Source organism: Heterocephalus glaber, unplaced genomic scaffold (genome assembly GCF_053883595.1).
Source record: "Heterocephalus glaber isolate CG9 unplaced genomic scaffold, H.glaber_assembly_v1.0 deba00001497, whole genome shotgun sequence".
NCBI classification, from domain to species: domain Eukaryota; kingdom Metazoa; phylum Chordata; class Mammalia; order Rodentia; family Bathyergidae; genus Heterocephalus; species Heterocephalus glaber.
In genome coordinates, this window is record NW_028258320.1 from 5,576,496 (window position 1) to 5,593,475 (window position 16,980).

A 16,980-nucleotide genomic window follows, 5' to 3' on the forward strand; every position below is an offset into this window, starting at 1 on the left:
AAAAGAGCTGGAGATGTAACTCAGTGCAGAAGCCCTGGATTCAATACCCAGTACTGGGAAAAGGAGGGGTGGTAAGTTCGAATGAACCAGTCTTGTTTGGCAGGTTGTAAGGCCATAACAACCTGCCAAACCCTGTTGTGGGCTGTCTTTCCCAGGCCAGAGGACTGAGGGGGGTAGTTGAGGTGTGTACTTGGACCCAAGTAGCTGATGTTATTTAGAGCCGGAATATTTAGGGAAAACCGCTGCTGCTCTGTACTCCCCATGCAATTGTGTTTACACATGTGTGTGCACACACATATGCTCGTGGGTTGGCTGGACACCTGGGTAGATGCTTGCTGGGGCAGGGAGCAGGCTCAGGGCTGGAGATGCAGGTGGCAGAGTCTGTGTGTAGATGATGCTGGGAGCTGGTGTGTGGCTTAGGAAGTGTCCTCCCAGGCCTGTCAGGGTCAGCTGGCACCAGGCAGATGGCTCTGCCTGCTCATCATTCACAAGGAGCTTCTTGGGCTCCCTGTGTGCTCTGTGCTGTGTTTGGTTTTGGGGGACGTGAATCCACTTAGCTCGCACAGCTTGGGGGACAACCTGGTGTCCCAAGGTTACAGCAGGGAGAGGGCTGCAGGGAGGCAACATGAAGGTGGCATCGCTAAGGTGCAGCAGGAACAGGATGGCACTGAGCAGAGGTGAGTACAATGGGGAGAGGGGACAGTTTGGGAGGGGGCTGTACTCATGTCACCAGGAAGGCTTTTCCTAGGCCACAGGCTTCTCCAACAGGGGCAGGAATGTGCCACCTTGCGCCCAGTGGCACCACAGTCTCAAAGCTTGCTTCTTCTGGGTCACTGCTGTCGTCTGCTTCATGGGGTCTAATATTGCCAGAGACCTTGGGAGGCCGCTAAGTCTCTATATCCCCAAACAGAGCAGCAGACCTGCCTCCCCTGCCAGGCATGCCCATGGCCAGGCAGGGCACCCTTGGCCACTCTCCAACCTCCTCTGTGCACACACGGTCCCCAGCTTGGAGCTGGGAGGAGCCCGAGGCTGTTCCCGCTGCCTTTTGAAACATCTAAAGCAGCCCCAGCCAAGCCCTAACCAGGACCTGCTGTTCCGAAGTCAGGACAGAGGCCCCTCAGGGCTGCCTTTGATGTTTCCCAGCCCCTTGTGGGGGCGCAGTGGGCTGTGAGTGGCAGTCTAGAAACAGCATCTCACCACAGCCTTGAGCAGGCCAGGCCCCTGAGTCAGGCTGCTTCTCTCCCAGCTCGGGTTTCTGTGGCAGGTGGTCTATGGTCCCTGTACCTCCAGGGTTGATCCCTCCACACCCACCACCTGCTGCTTCTCTTCCACCCTTCCTCTTCTGTGCTGCTACTCCCAATCCAGGCCTGGAGGTGGTCCTGGCCTTAGCAAGGGGAGCCTGTCTCTCTTTTTGCCTGCCTGCCTCCCTCCCTCCTTCCTTCCTTCCTTCCGGGGATTGAACCTGGGGCTTTTTATTTTTTATTTTGAGATAAGGTGTTGCTAAGTTCCCTAGGCTAGGCTTGGACTTGTGACCTTCCGACTCAGCCTCCCAGAGTGCTGGTATACAGACATGTACCATCGGGTGGGCTCAATGGGGAGCTTCCTAATGTTCTTAGAATCTGAGTCCTTGAGCAGGGAAGGCAGTCGTGAGCTGATTAACAGTAGCTGCTGTTTCCTGAAGGTGGACCCAGGCCAAGGCCCTTCACACATGTTGGTGTGTTTATGTCTCATGACACTGGCATGAGTGAGGTAGAGGAGCCCGGGGCACAGAGAGCCTGTGTCTCTTGCTCACAACAGGATTGGAGCCCAAGCTGTCCGTACCCCAACCCTTACGCACTTTGTATGTGTGCAAGGCTCCAGCTGCCCTCTATGTGTACAGACCGAGCCAGAAGCAGGTTGTTTGTTTGGTTTTTTGTTTTTGGTACCAGAGATCAACCTCGGGTCCTTGCGCTTGCGCAGCAGGCAACGAAACCACTGAGCTAAATCCCCAGCCCCCGGAAGCAGGTTTTGCCCACACCTTGCAGGCAGTTATCTCTGTGGTCTCTTTTTGGGGGGGGCGCGTACCGGGGATCGAACTCGAGTCCTTGTGCTTGCAGGGCAGGCGGCGGAACCACTGAGCTAAATCCCCGGCCCCTGTCTCTGTGGTCTTGCTGAGCATCCTGGAGTTCTAGATCGAGGGTCCCAAGGTTTTGGGGAGTCACATTTGCAGAGGCCTCCTGGGACCCTAGGTGTGTCTGTCATGATGAGAGGTGGCAGGAAGAATTCTCCATGCCAGTTCTTGCCCCGGGCAGCCTCGGTGACTTAGTTTATGTGTCTGGCACTTGTGTGAGACAATGGTGGTTGTTAGGTGACTCCCCATGGTTGGATCTGACCCTTGCAGGTGGCACTGGAAAAGGCTGGGGCCTGTGTGTACCCACCATCTGTACACAAAGAACTTATGCAGAGTGCCCAGCAGCACCCAGTGGGGCCAGAGCCACACCCTGTGGAGCGTTTGGAAATATGCTGGGTGTGTTTGCATTGGCACTGTGACCGGGGTGCTCAGCAGTGCCTGGGGGGCAGGTTTGTTGACTTGCACAATGGGTGGGATCACCCAGCATGGTGAATTGTCCCACCCGGAGAGCCCCAGTGGCCCCTGAGAAGTAGCAGGGGCGCTTGGGGCCCCTTCTGGCTCCAAGGCTGTGGTTTGTACTGGAAGTGGGCTGGCACTTAGAGAAGTGGAGAGATGGGTTAACACAGGGCCCCTTTGTCTGGAACACACCCTGGGGGATCCTGGACTTGTCTTGACACTAACTTTATGAGATGATGGGTTCTTTCTTTTTTTTTGGTACTGGGGATCGAACTCAGGACCTCACTCTTGCCAGGCAGGCGCTGTGCTGCTGGGCTACATCCCAGGGCCAGGGATGATGGATTCTTGTCCCTGGGAAGCAAAGCCCACCCCAGAGGCTGGAAAGGTGCCCTCTGGGCCAAGATGAATCTCTGGGGTTTGGACAGTGATGGGGAGGCACTGTTAGTGTCTCCCTGCCCTGGCACAGTCCACTGTCCCCAAAGGCACAGCTGCGTCTCCTGGGTGCTGGAGGTGTCCTCTCCTTTCCCATATTCAAGTCCACTGGCTCCAGGGCTCTTCAGGTTGCCCTTGTGGGCCAGAACAAAGCCCAGTGTGTTTCTCCTGCCACTGCTGCAATCATGCCACCCACCTGCCCAGCCCTGCCCTCTGCCTCCCAGCCATCTGTGGCTCAGTGCTGATTTCTTGTGTCCTTTGTCCCCACTGCTCCGGGTCCACCACTGGTTACAGGGTCTCTGTCCATGTTTGTCCCTTAGCTCTGGCCAGAGCTAAATGGTGGCCTTGGCCACAGTGGATTTCTCAGGGACAGCGTCTTTGGTGATAATTCAGCTTTCTAGAGTATAGCAGCTTCTCCAGGGTTGGGGTCAGTTCTCCTAGGGGAGCTCCTGGGGATCCTGGGCCAAAGACCCTCTGTGGCGGCTTCAAATGAGGGGGAGCTTTAAAGCATCTCCGATGGTGGCCACTTCTGCTCCCAGTGCTCTCCAAGGTGTGTGAGCACAGTGACCTTTCTGGTCTGCCCTTTGGATTTTGTTTAACTTTGTTCAGTGCCCTGGTTCTGGATGGTGGGGAGGGTTGCCGCCAACATCCCTGCCCCTCAGCCTGGCATCAAGACTCCCCAGGATCTGGCCCACAGGTCCCAGGTGCTGTTCGTAGGAGGAGCCAAGGGGAGCTCCCCACCCCCAGCCTCGGTGCTCCCATCTTTCTGTGTACTCAGCAGAAAACTGAGTGCCAGCCCCACTACCAGGCACTTATGTGACCATAGCCAGGACCTATATATTTGTCCTCTGTGTCCTCCTGACTCAGGGACAGGGAAAGGTGCTGTGTTGTGTATTCTGCAGGGCACCCAGCACAGTTTACAAGATGTGACCAAAATATGCAGTTGAATGCTTAAAACTTTTTAAAAAACACATTGCTATGAATCCCTCTCAACGCAACCCCCCCCCCCTTGGACACACTAATCCCATCTCTCTTGCTACTTTCTGAAGCAGTTCTGGAAGTCCTCTTTCCTGAGTGTCTTTAGTTGCACTGTCCTGGCTGCCTCAGTGTCTAAAATAGATTCAGAGTGTTTCCTTCTGTGGTCATTTTGACTGGGGAAGAGCCAGGTGCCAGATCCAGTGACTAAGATTGAGAAGGACATACTGTCACATTTTTATGAGCCTGCCTTTCTGTTGGGTGGCACTTGGCAATGTCATTCACTGTATTTTTTTACCACATCTGGTAAAGACAATTGTAAATTCCCCAGTGGATTCTTGGCAGTTGTGGTTGCCTGATTGTTCCCACCTGTACTTATTGGATGCCTCCTGTGTACACAGGCCCTTTATTCCTCCGGTGCACAGGTGGCCAATGTGAGGACAGAGCTTGCAGCTCCTCCTGACCCTGTCTCTCCTGGTCTCCATTTGCAGGTGTCCAGGCAGCCATCGTCTTCATCAAGGAGCCATCATCCCAGGATGCACTGCAGGGGCGCCGGGCGCTGCTTCGCTGTGAGGTGGAGGCCCCAGGCCCTGTGCATGTGTCCTGGCTGCTCAATGGGGCCCCAGTCCAGGACTCTGAGCGCCGCTTCACCCAGGGCAGCAGCTTGAGCTTTGCCGCTGTGGACCGGCTGCAGGACTCAGGCACCTTCCAGTGCGTGGCCAGGGATAATGTAACCGGAGAGGAAGTCCGAAGTACCAATGCCTCTTTCAACATCAAATGTGAGAGTGGGACTATGCCTGATCCTCTGTCATACCTTGGCTATCTGTCTAACTGACTGTCTTTCTCTCTTTCAGTACTGATAATTGAAATGAGCCTTTGCATTGAACTACACCCCCAGCTCTTTAAAAAATTTTTGAGACAGGATGTTGTTAAGCTGCTAAATAATTGCCCAGGCTGTGCTTAAACTAGTGATTCTCCTGCTTCAGCCTCCCAGAGCACTGGGATTATATGCATCCATCACTATGCTTGGCTGCTGCTGCTTTTTTTTTTTTGATGCTGAGGCTTGAACCCAGGGTCTCACACATGCTAAGCACATGTTCTACCACCAAGAACTCTTTTTTTCCAAGTCTTTTTTCCTCCTTCAAGCCTTGGGCCCATTGATTTGTTGGGGGCTTTCACAGATGGGAAGGGCAATGAGGCCATTTGGAGGTCAGGCTGAAGCTGCCAGGGGTGGGAGTGGGAGTAGGGGGTGCAGAAACTCTGTATCTGGTACCCGCAGTCCCCTCCCCAACTTTGTAGGGCCGTCCTGTGTATTGGCTCCAAGCCTCAGGGTGTGGCTTCCTGCACCCCACCTTGGTGTGCCTCTCCCATCCCCACTGCATCCTTGGTCCATTGCAGGGATTGAGGCTGGCCCTGTAGTCCTGAAGCACCCGGCCTCTGAAGCCGAGATCCAGCCACAGACCCCGGTCATGCTGCGATGTCACATTGACGGGCACCCCCGGTAAGGAGCCAAGGAGAGCGAATGGCGAGGGTTGTGCTGGACAGGTAGGGACATCTCCCCTATCCTAGACGCTGCCTTCTGTAGCCCTCACAGTGCTCTGCACCCCTCACACAATGCTTCAGAGGAGCCTCACAGGGCAGGGACTGGTCCTGGACCTGGGAGTCAAGAGCTTGGGGATCTCAATCTGATTCCATCTCCTTGAGCATGCCGCTTTCCCTATCGGGCCTGTTTCTCCATTTGTATTCTCTTCCCTGCTCCTTGCTGCTGACCTGTCTGCCCTGCAGCCCCACCTACCAGTGGTTCTGGGACGGGACACCCCTCTCCGATGGCCAGGGCAACCACACAGTCAGCAGCAGGGAGCGGAACCTGAGCCTGCGGCCAGCGGCTCCTGAGCATAATGGTGTCTACTCCTGCTGTGCCCACAATGCCTTCGGCCAGGCCTGCAGCAGCCAGAACTTCACCTTGAACATTGCTGGTGAGCCCAGCCTGGGAACAGAGAAGGCCACAGGGGATGGGCAGTGGCCCACCACCCTGTCCGCTCACCACATGATGCTTTCTCGCCCCAGATGAAAGTTTTGCCAGGGTGGTGCTGGCACCCCAGGATGTGGTCGTGGCCAGGAATGAGGAGGCCATGTTCCATTGCCAATTCTCAGCCCAGCCACCCCCGAGCCTGCAGTGGGTCTTTGAGGATGAGACTCCCATCACTAACCGCAGTCGGTAAGACATCTGGCTGGCAGCAGCCCCGCGCTGTGGTACAGGTTGTGTACTGCACATGTGTGTTCTCCAGTGGCGATGAGATTGGATCCAAATCAGGTATCTTAGGTTTTACATGTATTACTACAAATTTCCAGCAGATGGCAGTGGGGTGCTTGGCTGTTAGCAAGTGACCCCAACGAAGGGAAGAGGACCCTTTGCCCAGGGAGCTCAAAGGCAGTGGCTCTCCTTTTCCTTCCTTCTTGCCCACTTGGGTCTCCAGCGATGGGAAGGACATAGGGGACCTATGTGGTCACACACTGGGTAGAGAGATTGGCCAGGGCAGTTCTCTGTAGGGAGGGGCCTCCTGCCTTGCCCCAGCTCTGGCAGAGCAGTGTCAGTGGTGCCAGATGATTGCAGTGTGGGAGATGTGGGTACCTAGGCGTGAGGCTTGAATGTGCCTGGCCTCAACCCTGAGGACAGCCTCAATTCTTTACCTGGTTTGGCCCAGGAAGCTCTGGCCCCTGGGTCCTGGCAGTTGTGCACTGGTCATTACCGTGTTGCTTACTTGTACTGTGGTTGCCCTCACTGCACCCAAAACTGAGCCTCTTAGAGCTGGAAAACACCCACACGTACACATGAGCAAGTTCACACATATGTGTATGCACACGCACACTCACACACATACACACTCGCACACAGCATGGAGCTTCTGTTTCCTTCCCTCAACCCATCCCTGCCCAGTTGCTTCCTGCATTTCTGACTTTGTGGGTGAGATTCCCTTGCATTCCCATCCTGAAGGAGGCCTACAGGTCACTTCTAAACAGCTCGCTCTCCCCTCCGCAGTCCCACGCACCTCCGCAGAGCCACCGTGTTTGCCAATGGCTCCCTGCTGCTAACCCAGGTCCGGCCACGCAATGCAGGTGTCTACCGCTGCATTGGCCAGGGGCAGAGGGGCCCTCCTGTCATCCTGACAGCCACGCTTCATCTGGCAGGTGGGTCCCATACTGAGGTCAGCACATAGGGTGTGAGCCTAAATAGGCTCCTCTCTGTGTTCAGCTATGGAGGGAGGGGAGAAAGAGGACCCTGGGACGAGGAACAGATGATGCAAAAGGTGACAGTAGAGTGTTTGTGGGCTGCAGCGGGCTGGGCTTGCTGTGGGAGGACATCACATCCAGAGCCTCAGTCATCAGGCCAGTTGCCTCCCACTCACGCCCCCGCAGAAATTGAAGACATGCCACCCCTGGAGCCGCAAGTGTTCACGGCTGGCAGCGAGGAGCGTGTGGCCTGCCTGTCCCCCCGGGGTCTCCCCGAGCCCAGCATGTGGTGGGAACACGCAGGAGCCCGGCTGCCAGCCCACGGCAGGGTCTACCAGAAGGGCCGGGAGCTGGTGTTTGCCGTCATAGCTGAGAGTGACACTGGTGTCTACACCTGCCATGCGGCCAACCTGGCTGGTCAGCGGCGACAGGATATCAACATCACCGTGGCCAGTGAGCACCTGTTCCCTGAGGGTCAAGGGGAGGATGAGGGGAGCTGGGCCGGGGCAGGGGGGCGGGCCTTGGACTCTGGACGCTATGGTCCTGGCCACCCTGGCTCTTGGCCTGATTCCCTCTTAGCCTGAGCCCTGCAGCCTTGGGAATCAGTTCCCACTGGGAGGTGCTGTGGTGGACGGTGGGAAGCCAGGCGCAGAGGTTGGGGTGGGTGGCAGCCCTGTGGAAGACTGGTCCTCTGGCTACAGAGGACAGAGCACTGGGCTGGAAGTTTGGAGGCCTCTGTGTGTGCAGTGACCACAGGTAGCAAGTGACCTGCCTTGCCAGGGCTCGCCTCTTCATCTGTGAAATGGGGCTGTTAGTCCAATACCCTGTAGAGTCACTGGAAAGATGACATACAATAGATAAAAAAGATTTTTCTTTTTCTTTTCTAAGGGCTATCTGTGAACAAAATAATAAGTGATTTTTGTTTTGTTTTAGTTTGTTATACTTTCTAAGCTTCTTGAATAAACAGATTCCTTATGAAAAAAGAGGAGAAAAGCAGTAGATATGATTGAAAATCCATATGATTAAGCCTATATATCTTGCAACTGACATAGATATTTTTATTTTTATTTTTGAGGGGATAGTAGGAATGAAACACGGGGCCTCATACATGCTAAGCAAGCACCCTGCTATCACCCCCCCAGCCCTGGCATTTATTGTTTTTATTTACTTATTTCTTTATATTATCCCTTATTCCAAACTTTTGTGATAGTTCAAAAGGATCCCCAATACAGATTATAACATGCACACAGACCCAGGCGTGGTGGTGCACACCTGTAACCTCAGCACATGGGAGGCCGCGGCAGGATGAGTTCAGGGCCAACCTGGGCTACATAGTGAGGCCCTATCTCAAAAAAGAAAAAACCATAAAAACATAAAATGCACACACGCATCCACACTATTTTACAATGATTTTGTCCCACTTAGCTAGCTTTACGTTACTGATACCTTTCCAAGTGGGTACATTTGCAAAGATCTGAATATGTAAGGGGCTTTGTAAATGTGAAGTTGTGATACTGTTTCGCGCCCAGTTGGATGTGAAGCCCCTGCAAGGTTTTGAGTAGAAAACAAACCTTTCTGGCTGTTCAGAGAAGAGTAAGATTCAGGGCCAAGAGTATAAAAGTGAGGTCAGTTAGCAGATGCCTGTAACAGTCCATGGGAGCTGTGGAAAAAGCTCACACTGAGGAGGTAGTGATGGTGGGGAGAGGTGATCGGGTTCAGGGTAGATTTCGGAGCTGAGCAGGTAGGGTTGATGTGATTCATTGGAGTGGGGAGGACTGTAGAGAGGAAGTCAAGCTTTCTCTCATTGGCTGGATAGTGGTATTTTTTATCCAGGTAGAGAAAACTGGGGCGAGCAGGTTTTGGGGTAAATTATGTATTTTCCGTTGCACACATAAAAGTTGAATGCCTGTTAGGTATCCACTTACAAATGCCAGAAGGCAGTGGATTCTAGGACTGGAGCTCATGGGAGCACATCAGGAGCCAAGATACAGGTTTGGGGATGATCCATTCCGATTGAATTGAACATCACTAGGGAGCTGGTGTGGCTAAAGTAGAACAGAAATGTGAAGACTGAGGCTTGGCCTGTTTTGGTGTAATAAGATGCAGAAGTCGTATATAGACCAGCATTTTAAATCCTATCATGTATTAGCAAATCACTGTTATTTTTTGAACCTCTGTTTTCCTAGCTGTAAATTGAGTAGATGAACACTTACTTCAGGGGCCTACTGTGATGCAACTAAGGTCACGTTGGAAAGGTGTGGGCACCTAGGACTTTGCATAAGGGCCAATGGCTGCAGGCATCAGCTGAGCAGCCTGGCATTTCTGAGCTTGGGTCCAGTGTTAGCACTTCACAGGGTTTGGTCTTTGGTTTTGGAGACCTGTTAATCAGGCATCACTGTTCATCCCTGTCCCTCTAGCTGTGCCCACGTGGCTCAAGAAGCCCCAGGACAGCCAGCTGGAGGAGGGCAAGCCTGGCTATTTGCATTGCCTGACCCAGGCCACCCCCAAGCCAATGGTCATCTGGTACAGGAACCAGATGCTCATCTCAGAGGTGAGTGGGGTGCTGGCTGGAGGATGGGGGGTCTCCTCCCACCCCACTGTCCTTTGCATTCATCCCTGATGTTCTCTCCCCTGAGACTGCCCCCAGGGAGACGGTAGGCTGGGTTCAGGTGCTCAAGCTCCTATTCCCACTTCTGTGCTGTAGGACTCACGATTTGAGGTCTCCAAGAACGGGACCTTGCGCATCAACAATGTGGAGGTGTATGATGGCACATGGTACCGCTGTGTGAGCAGTACACCTGCTGGCAGCATTGAGGCACAGGCCCGCGTCCAAGTGCTGGGTGAGCCGGCGTGTGGGACATGGGGAGGGAGTAACAGAGAAGGCACAGCAGGCCTGTCTCTGGCCTCTCCAGCTGCCTCAGCTGCTCCTTTCCCTCCACCTGCTTGTTTTCTGCTGAAACAGAAAAGCTCAAGTTCACGCCACCACCTCAGCCTCTGCAGTGCATGGAGTTTGATAAAGAGGCCACGGTGCCCTGCTCAGCCACTGGCCGAGAGAAGCCCACAATCAAGTGGGTGCGGGCAGGTGGGTACTGTGGGCATGGGGTGGCACTGATCAGAGGTGTGCATGTCTGAGGGCCAGCTGAGCACCCGGCGCTGCTTCAGGAACTGTGAGGTAGACAGACAATGTGGGGTTGATATATAGTCCAGTTAGGAGGCAGGAAAGAGCCAGTGCCTGGTGGCAGATACTAGCATAGGACAACTTCAAAGATGACGCTAGGCAGGTGGTAGGTCCTCCTCCTCCACTCCAACATCAGAGTAATGGGCTCTTGCAGAAGAATTTGAGGAGAGGAAAATGCATAATCCCACCATCCATCATCATGCAGTATATGTCCTCTTTTTCTGTCTTCACTTTTGCATAGCAATTTCATTGTACATATAGTTTAACTTATTAAATTCTTCTTTTCTTTTTCTTTGACAGTGTTGGGGATTGAACCGAGGGCTTTCACACTGAATTACATCCCCAGACCTTTATTTTTAATTTTGAGACAGGGTCTCATTAAGTAACTTAGTTGCCCATCCTCCTGCCTCAGCCTCCTGAGTGCTGGGATTACAGATGTACACCACCATGCTCAGCTGCAATAAATATCTTTAAGCCAAAGTTTAGTGTATTTTTTTTCCTGAATTTAAGTTTATTTCCTATGGGAAAGAATCTCAGAAATGGAATAATTATGTGTAAATGGGTATGAACATTTTTATAACCCTTGATGATAGTTGTCAAATTGTGTTTTGTTTTGTTTTGGTACCGGGGATCAAACTCGAGACCTTGTGCTTGTGAGGCAGGTGCAGCACCACTGAGCTGAATCCCTGGGCCACCAAACTGTGGGGGGTTTTTTGAGGGTTTTTTTGGTACCGGGGATGAAACTCGGGTCTGCGCTTGCTTGCCAGGCAGGTGGCAGAACCACTGAGCTAAATCCCCGCCCCCAAATTGTGATTTAAAGAGTTGGATCAATTTTCACATTCATCCCCACAGCAGGAGTGAGAATACGGTTGCAGGCTCTGGGCTCCTCTGCTGAGTTCTGAGAGAGGTGGAACTCCAGATGGAGCCGAAGACTGGGGTGGTGGCAGAGAGCGGGGATGGGCTAGTTCTCAGAGTGAGGGATGACAGACAGCACGGTAAGAACAAAGCCAGTCCTTGGCCAGGGTGGGTGGATGTCCCATTTGGCAGAAGTGGGATGTCACATGGGCAGTGGAAGGAGCTGAGAGGAAGATTGGAGAAGAGCATAATGGGGACTTTCAACAGCCGGCTCAGGAGTGAGAACCTGGCCTGTGGGTAGTCGGGAGTGGTGGCTTGTTTCTAAGTAGAGGTGAGTGAGTAGCAGAGGGCATCACCAGTCTCCTGTGCAGTTTTGGTTCATAATTTCCCTCTATTGCCCTGCAGATGGGAGCAGCCTTCCAGAGTGGGTGACAGACAATGCTGGTACCCTGCATTTTGCCCGTGTGACCCGGGATGACGCCGGCAACTACACCTGCATTGCCTCCAATGGGCCGCAGGGCCAGATCCAAGCACATGTGCAGCTTACTGTGGCAGGTGGGAGCCCACAGGGCCCCGAGGTCAGGGCTGGTGGGCTCGGGGTGGCACCCTGCACCCTGCCGCCCTTTGCTTACTCTCCTTGCCCCTTGCTGGTCTCTCCCTGTCCAGTTTTTATCACCTTCAAAGTAGAGCCAGAGCGCACGACTGTGTATCAGGGCCACACAGCCCTGCTACGGTGCGAGGCCCAGGGCGACCCCAAGCCACTCATCCAGTGGAAAGGCAAAGACCGCATCCTGGACCCCACTAAGCTGGGACCCAGGTAGGGTCTCCTTCCTTCTCCTTGCTTGGCTCTCTACAGTCCTGGGGAGCTGGTGGGGAGGCAGTGCTGTGGTGTCTCTTCCGGCAGGATGCACATCTTCCAAAACGGCTCCCTGGTGATTCATGATGTGGCCCCCGAAGACTCGGGCCGCTATACCTGCATTGCAGGCAACAGCTGCAACATCAAGCACACGGAGGCCCCACTCTATGTTGTGGGTATGTCTGGGCACTGCCCAGGAAATGGGGGGGCCAGGCTTTTTTCTCATCTTGTACTCATCAACCCCCTGTACCCTGAGGTATTAAACCACTTTCCTGAAAGGGACAGAATTCAGCTGTGTTCCCTCTTCCGTGCCATTACACAACCTTCAGTTCTTTGCTCAGAGCTGGGCTTTCATTTACTTCATGTTCCCCAGCTTCGGGGGTGTGTTGAGTGGGAGGGGGCGTTTGCTTCCTCCCTCCTGTGGCAACTACACAGACCCCTAGGTGGGTAGGAAGGGTCAGGTCAGGGTATGGTAGAGGTCAGGTCAGGGTGCACAGAGAATGTGTCTGATAACAAGATGTGTACCATCACACCTGGCCAGGTGTTTTTTTTTATACATGTCTCTTCTCTTGGGTTCTGATATACAGCTGGCTTGGGAGTCACCAGCTCATCTTCAGAGCCTTCCTATGACCTTGGTGGAGGACTAGGATTTGCTGGCCCTGGTTAAAGGCAGTGAAGGTGGTAACCTCCCGGTCTCTTTGGCTTGGTCGGGCCAGTATCTGAGTTTGTCATGTTTGTAGGGTGGGGAAGAGAAAGAGAAGTCGGTGGCATGGTGGAATATGCCTGTAATCCCAGAACTCAGGAAGCTAATGCAGGAGGATCACCAAGGCCAGCCTGGGCTACATAGAGTTCTAGACCAACCTGAACTACAGTGAGACCCTCTCAAAACAAATAAACAAACCAACCAACCAAACAAAAATGGCTAAGATGTTAAATTGAAAAAAAAAAAAAGAGAGAAGTCAGGCCTAGTTTGCACAGCAGCCCCTGCCTAGATACATCTCTCTGTGCCCCCTAGACAAGCCAGTGCTGGAAGACTCAGAGGGCCCCGGCAGCCCACCCCCGTACAAGATGATCCAGACCATTGGACTCTCTGTGGGTGCTGCTGTGGCCTACATCATCGCTGTGCTGGGTCTCATGTTCTACTGCAAGAAGCGCTGCAAAGCCAAGCGACTGCAGAAGCAGCCTGAGGGTGAGGAGCCAGAGATGGAGTGCCTCAACGGTGAGCATGAGCATCCCTCAGGTGGGGTTGAGGTGGTGGGTGATGGGTGGCTGAAGGATAGGTGCTCAGTGCCCTTCTGCTGCCATGGAGGAGAGTGCAGTGCTGCAGGAAATGAGCAGTTGGGCTGGGAACTGGGGCTGCCCCAACCCTCACTGGGAGCTTAGAGTTGGCCCATTCTTAGTGCATTGGCTTCTGAGCAACCTGGCCCAAGATTTTTCTTACTGAAGGCTCTGGACCAGTGGCCTGCTTCTCTGCCTTCTCTTCCCAGCACTAAATCACAGACATGATCAGTATAAGGTATGATCAAAATATATGGTGAATGTTTAAATAAAAATGTTGCAGTAAAAGACATATTGCCATGAGTCCCCTTCACAATCTTCCCTCTCACTTTGAATACATCCTTACCACTTCCAGAAGCAGTTCTAGAAGTCCTCTTTCCTGCAGGTCTTTAGTTGGATTGTCATGGCCTCCATGTCCTAAATGGATTCAAAATGTTTATGGCACTTTCTGTCAAATAAAAACATGATGTTGTGTCCTCATTCACCTTATTCACTGGATCGGACACCCACTGTGTCCCTTGTTTCAGGTGGGCCTCTGCAGAATGGTCAGCCCTCTGCAGAGATCCAAGAGGAAGTGGCCTTAACCAGCTTGGGTGCTGGCCCTGCAGCCACCAACAAGCGGCACAGCACGAGTGACAAGATGCACTTCCCACGGTCCAGCCTGCAGCCCATCACCACGCTGGGTATGTTGCCCTGGCTACTGCTGCTGGCTCATCATGTGTCACCCATCCTGTCTTGAGGCTGGGCGATGGGCTGAGGGTAGGCCTGACAACCCAGGAACCTGGAAGTCAGAGACAGCAGGAGCACAAGTGGAGGCCTCATCTGGGATGGTCCCCTGTGCTTAGACACCACCCTCCAAGATCCTGTCATTCCTGTATCAGCTCTACAGTATTAGTTCCTTGATGTTTTCATTAAGTTGACTTTCTTTTCCTAGTACAGAGAATTGAACCTAGGGCCTTTAGACTGAGCTAGATCCCCAGCCTTTTTTCTTTATTTTTTTGTTTTAGATAAGGTCTTGCTAAGTGGCTAAATTGCCCAGAGTGAGCTTGAATTTGCAATCCTCCTGCCTCATCTTCCAGCGTGCTAGGATTACAGGCTTGTACCACCATCCCCAGCAAAATTCTTTCTTTTCTTTTCTTTTCTTTTCTCTTTCTTTCACTCTCTTTCTTTCTTTCTTTCTTTCTTTCTCTCCTTCCTTCCCCCTTTCTTTTTTTGAAATTCTTTTCTTGAAGTTAGCTTTGTTCTAGGAAAAAATATATGAGAAATTATGAGTTTATTCTAGCTAAAGTTTTTCCTAACATGCATTAAAACATGTACTTATTGCTAGATATGGTGGCACATGCCTATAATTTCAACTACTTGGGAGGCTGAGGCAGGAGGATCATGAGTTCAAGGCTAGTCTGCACAACTTAGTGAGACGCTATTTCAGAATAAAAAAAATAGAAAGGGCTGGAGATATTGCTCAGTACAACTGGGTTCAGTGTCTAGTACCGGAAAAAACGTGTACCTATTAAGACATTAGCTACCAAAACTTCTCATGCATACCACTCGGAAAATGATGGCTAGTAGAATCCAACCCCTTTATTTTACTTTTTTTTTTCTGGTACTGGGGATTGAACCTAGTACCTTTACACTGAGCTACATCCCAGCCCTTTTTTAATTTTTAATTTTTAGATAAGGTCTCGATAAGTCAGGTTGCCTAGACTAGGCTCAAATTTTCAGACTTTCTGCCTCAGCCCCTGAGTGCTGGGATTACAGGCATGCACCGCCACACCCGGTTCATTTTAGTCTTGAAGTCACTGAAGCCCAGGGAGGTGTCGGGGGTTGCTCCTATAGTAGAACCAGGGCTGGTGCCCACCCAGGCTGGGGCAGGGGGGACAGCAAAGATCCACCATAGGCCCCTCCTAGACAGTGGGTTCCGGCTCGGGTGCAGGCCGCTGGCTGATAGCCAGGCCTTCCCCCAGGGAAGAGCGAGTTTGGAGAGGTGTTCCTGGCCAAGGCGCAGGGCTTGGAGGAGGGCACAGCCGAGACCCTGGTGCTGGTGAAGAGCCTGCAGAGCAAGGATGAGCAGCAGCAGCTGGACTTCCGCAGGGAGTTGGAGATGTTTGGAAAGTTGAATCATGCCAATGTGGTGCGGCTGCTGGGGCTGTGCCGCGAGGCTGAGCCGCACTACATGGTGCTAGAGTATGTGGACCTGGTAAGCAGAAGGACAGGGACCCAGGGTCTCGGGTGGGAACACCAAGGAGGCCTCTGCCTCTGCTGGTACCCTCAGAGCTGCCCAGCCGCCTGTCCTTCCTGTAGGCCATACTTCCCATCCATGCCCAGTCTTGGTCCGAAGTCCTTCTGGGGCTTTGCACTGTGTGGGGCCTCTTTCTGGCTGCTCTCTCTGGTTATTTTCTCTCTCGTGAGCTTGGTGCCACTTTGGGATAAACCTGTCAGAACCTTGCCTCCCTTCCCTGTTCCTCTCATGGTAGAAGTGCTCACCCTGCCTCAGCCTCCTCCTTTTGCCAGGTTGTCACTCCCAGGGCTGCCCCTCCTTCATTCCCTGCTGCTCCGAGTGCTTGTGCTCTTGGTCCCCAAACCGCTGCTTCTACATCTGCCAGCTTGAGTGGAGGAAGCTATTCTGTCTGTTCAATGCTGGGGCCTCCTGCCTCCTTTTCTATGGGATTCTAAGCTCCTGGGAAACAGAGTTTCATCCCTGGGATCCATGAGGACAGGGTTAAGGGCTGTGTCTTCCTCTTGGCGGGCTGAGGGCAGAGGCTTTGTCAGGATCGAGGGACAGTTCTGACTGAGAGAACTCAGAGCAGAGCTCTCCCCTGGCCATAAAGTCCATGGGGTTTGGGCTGTGGGCAAAGTTGGGCTCCGCCCTCCTCCTGGGCTCAGACATCAGCTCGGTTAGATGCTTGGAGCCCACTGGGGTGCTGGCCTCTTCCCTTAGGGAGACCTCAAGCAGTTCCTGAGGATTTCTAAGAGCAAGGATGAAAAACTGAAGTCACAACCCCTCAGCACCAAGCAGAAGGTAAGGATGAGGACAGGGGACAGTAAGGTCCTCAAGGGTGGGCCAGGAGCAAGGGTGCAGATGGTAGCCAAGGTGCCATGCATTCTGCACTTCCTGTTGTAATTTCCACATGTTATCTTACTCATCACCGTGGTCCCCCGAGCTATGTGTTACCAACCCATTTTGGGGATGAAGAAACTGAGGTTTAAAGAGGTCGACAACTTGTCCTAGTAATGTCACCTGAACGTGGCTGGGTGTGGCCATATTGACTCACACAGAGGGCTGCTGGGGCCTTGCCCTTGGGACAGGGCCTTTGCTGGTGCCCACATTGAGTGCTGGGCCAGAAATAGCACGGTGTAGCCCTGGTCATATGTCCCCAGGCTCCCCTTGTGAAAGGCCCTCTGTGATGGGCATCCTGCCGTCAGGTGCCTAGGATGTAATGGCTGATGTTAGGTGAATAAGTTCGGTGTCACACACTTAGGGACTTGAGGACTGCCCGGAAGCCATGTGGGATATGTCAGTCAGAGACTAAAGATGTCTGAGTCCTTTAGGTGGGCAGACAGCTGCAGCTGACGCAAGAGGCTTCCCAGTAAAGACAGCCATCAGAGCTC

The 16,980-nt window shown here is 53.0% G+C and overlaps 1 protein-coding gene across 5 annotated transcripts in view; it reads left to right on the forward strand.

The window, feature by feature from the left end:
* Ptk7 (protein tyrosine kinase 7 (inactive)) overlaps positions 1-16,980 on the forward strand; it is a 54,495-nt gene that overhangs the window by 26,536 nt on the left and 10,979 nt on the right. For 4 of the 5 annotated variants that reach the window (XM_021259782.2, XM_013072834.3, XM_021259784.1 and 1 more), the window contains exons 2-17: positions 4,465-4,752; positions 5,372-5,474; positions 5,759-5,949; positions 6,041-6,191; positions 7,014-7,162; positions 7,391-7,657; positions 9,622-9,755; positions 9,909-10,044; positions 10,167-10,286; positions 11,643-11,792; positions 11,904-12,054; positions 12,142-12,269; positions 13,109-13,312; positions 13,899-14,054; positions 15,336-15,568; positions 16,310-16,390. In XM_021259782.2, the coding sequence (XP_021115441.1) occupies positions 4,465-4,752; positions 5,372-5,474; positions 5,759-5,949; positions 6,041-6,191; positions 7,014-7,162; positions 7,391-7,657; positions 9,622-9,755; positions 9,909-10,044; positions 10,167-10,286; positions 11,643-11,792; positions 11,904-12,054; positions 12,142-12,269; positions 13,109-13,312; positions 13,899-14,054; positions 15,336-15,568; positions 16,310-16,390 (2,642 nt within the window). Of the gene's footprint in view, positions 1-494; positions 678-4,464; positions 4,753-5,371; positions 5,475-5,758; positions 5,950-6,040; positions 6,192-7,013; positions 7,163-7,390; positions 7,658-9,621; positions 9,756-9,908; positions 10,045-10,166; positions 10,287-11,642; positions 11,793-11,903; positions 12,055-12,141; positions 12,270-13,108; positions 13,313-13,898; positions 14,055-15,335; positions 15,569-16,309; positions 16,391-16,980 lie in introns of those variants that run through there. The other variant, XM_087184571.1, reaches the window with a different exon arrangement.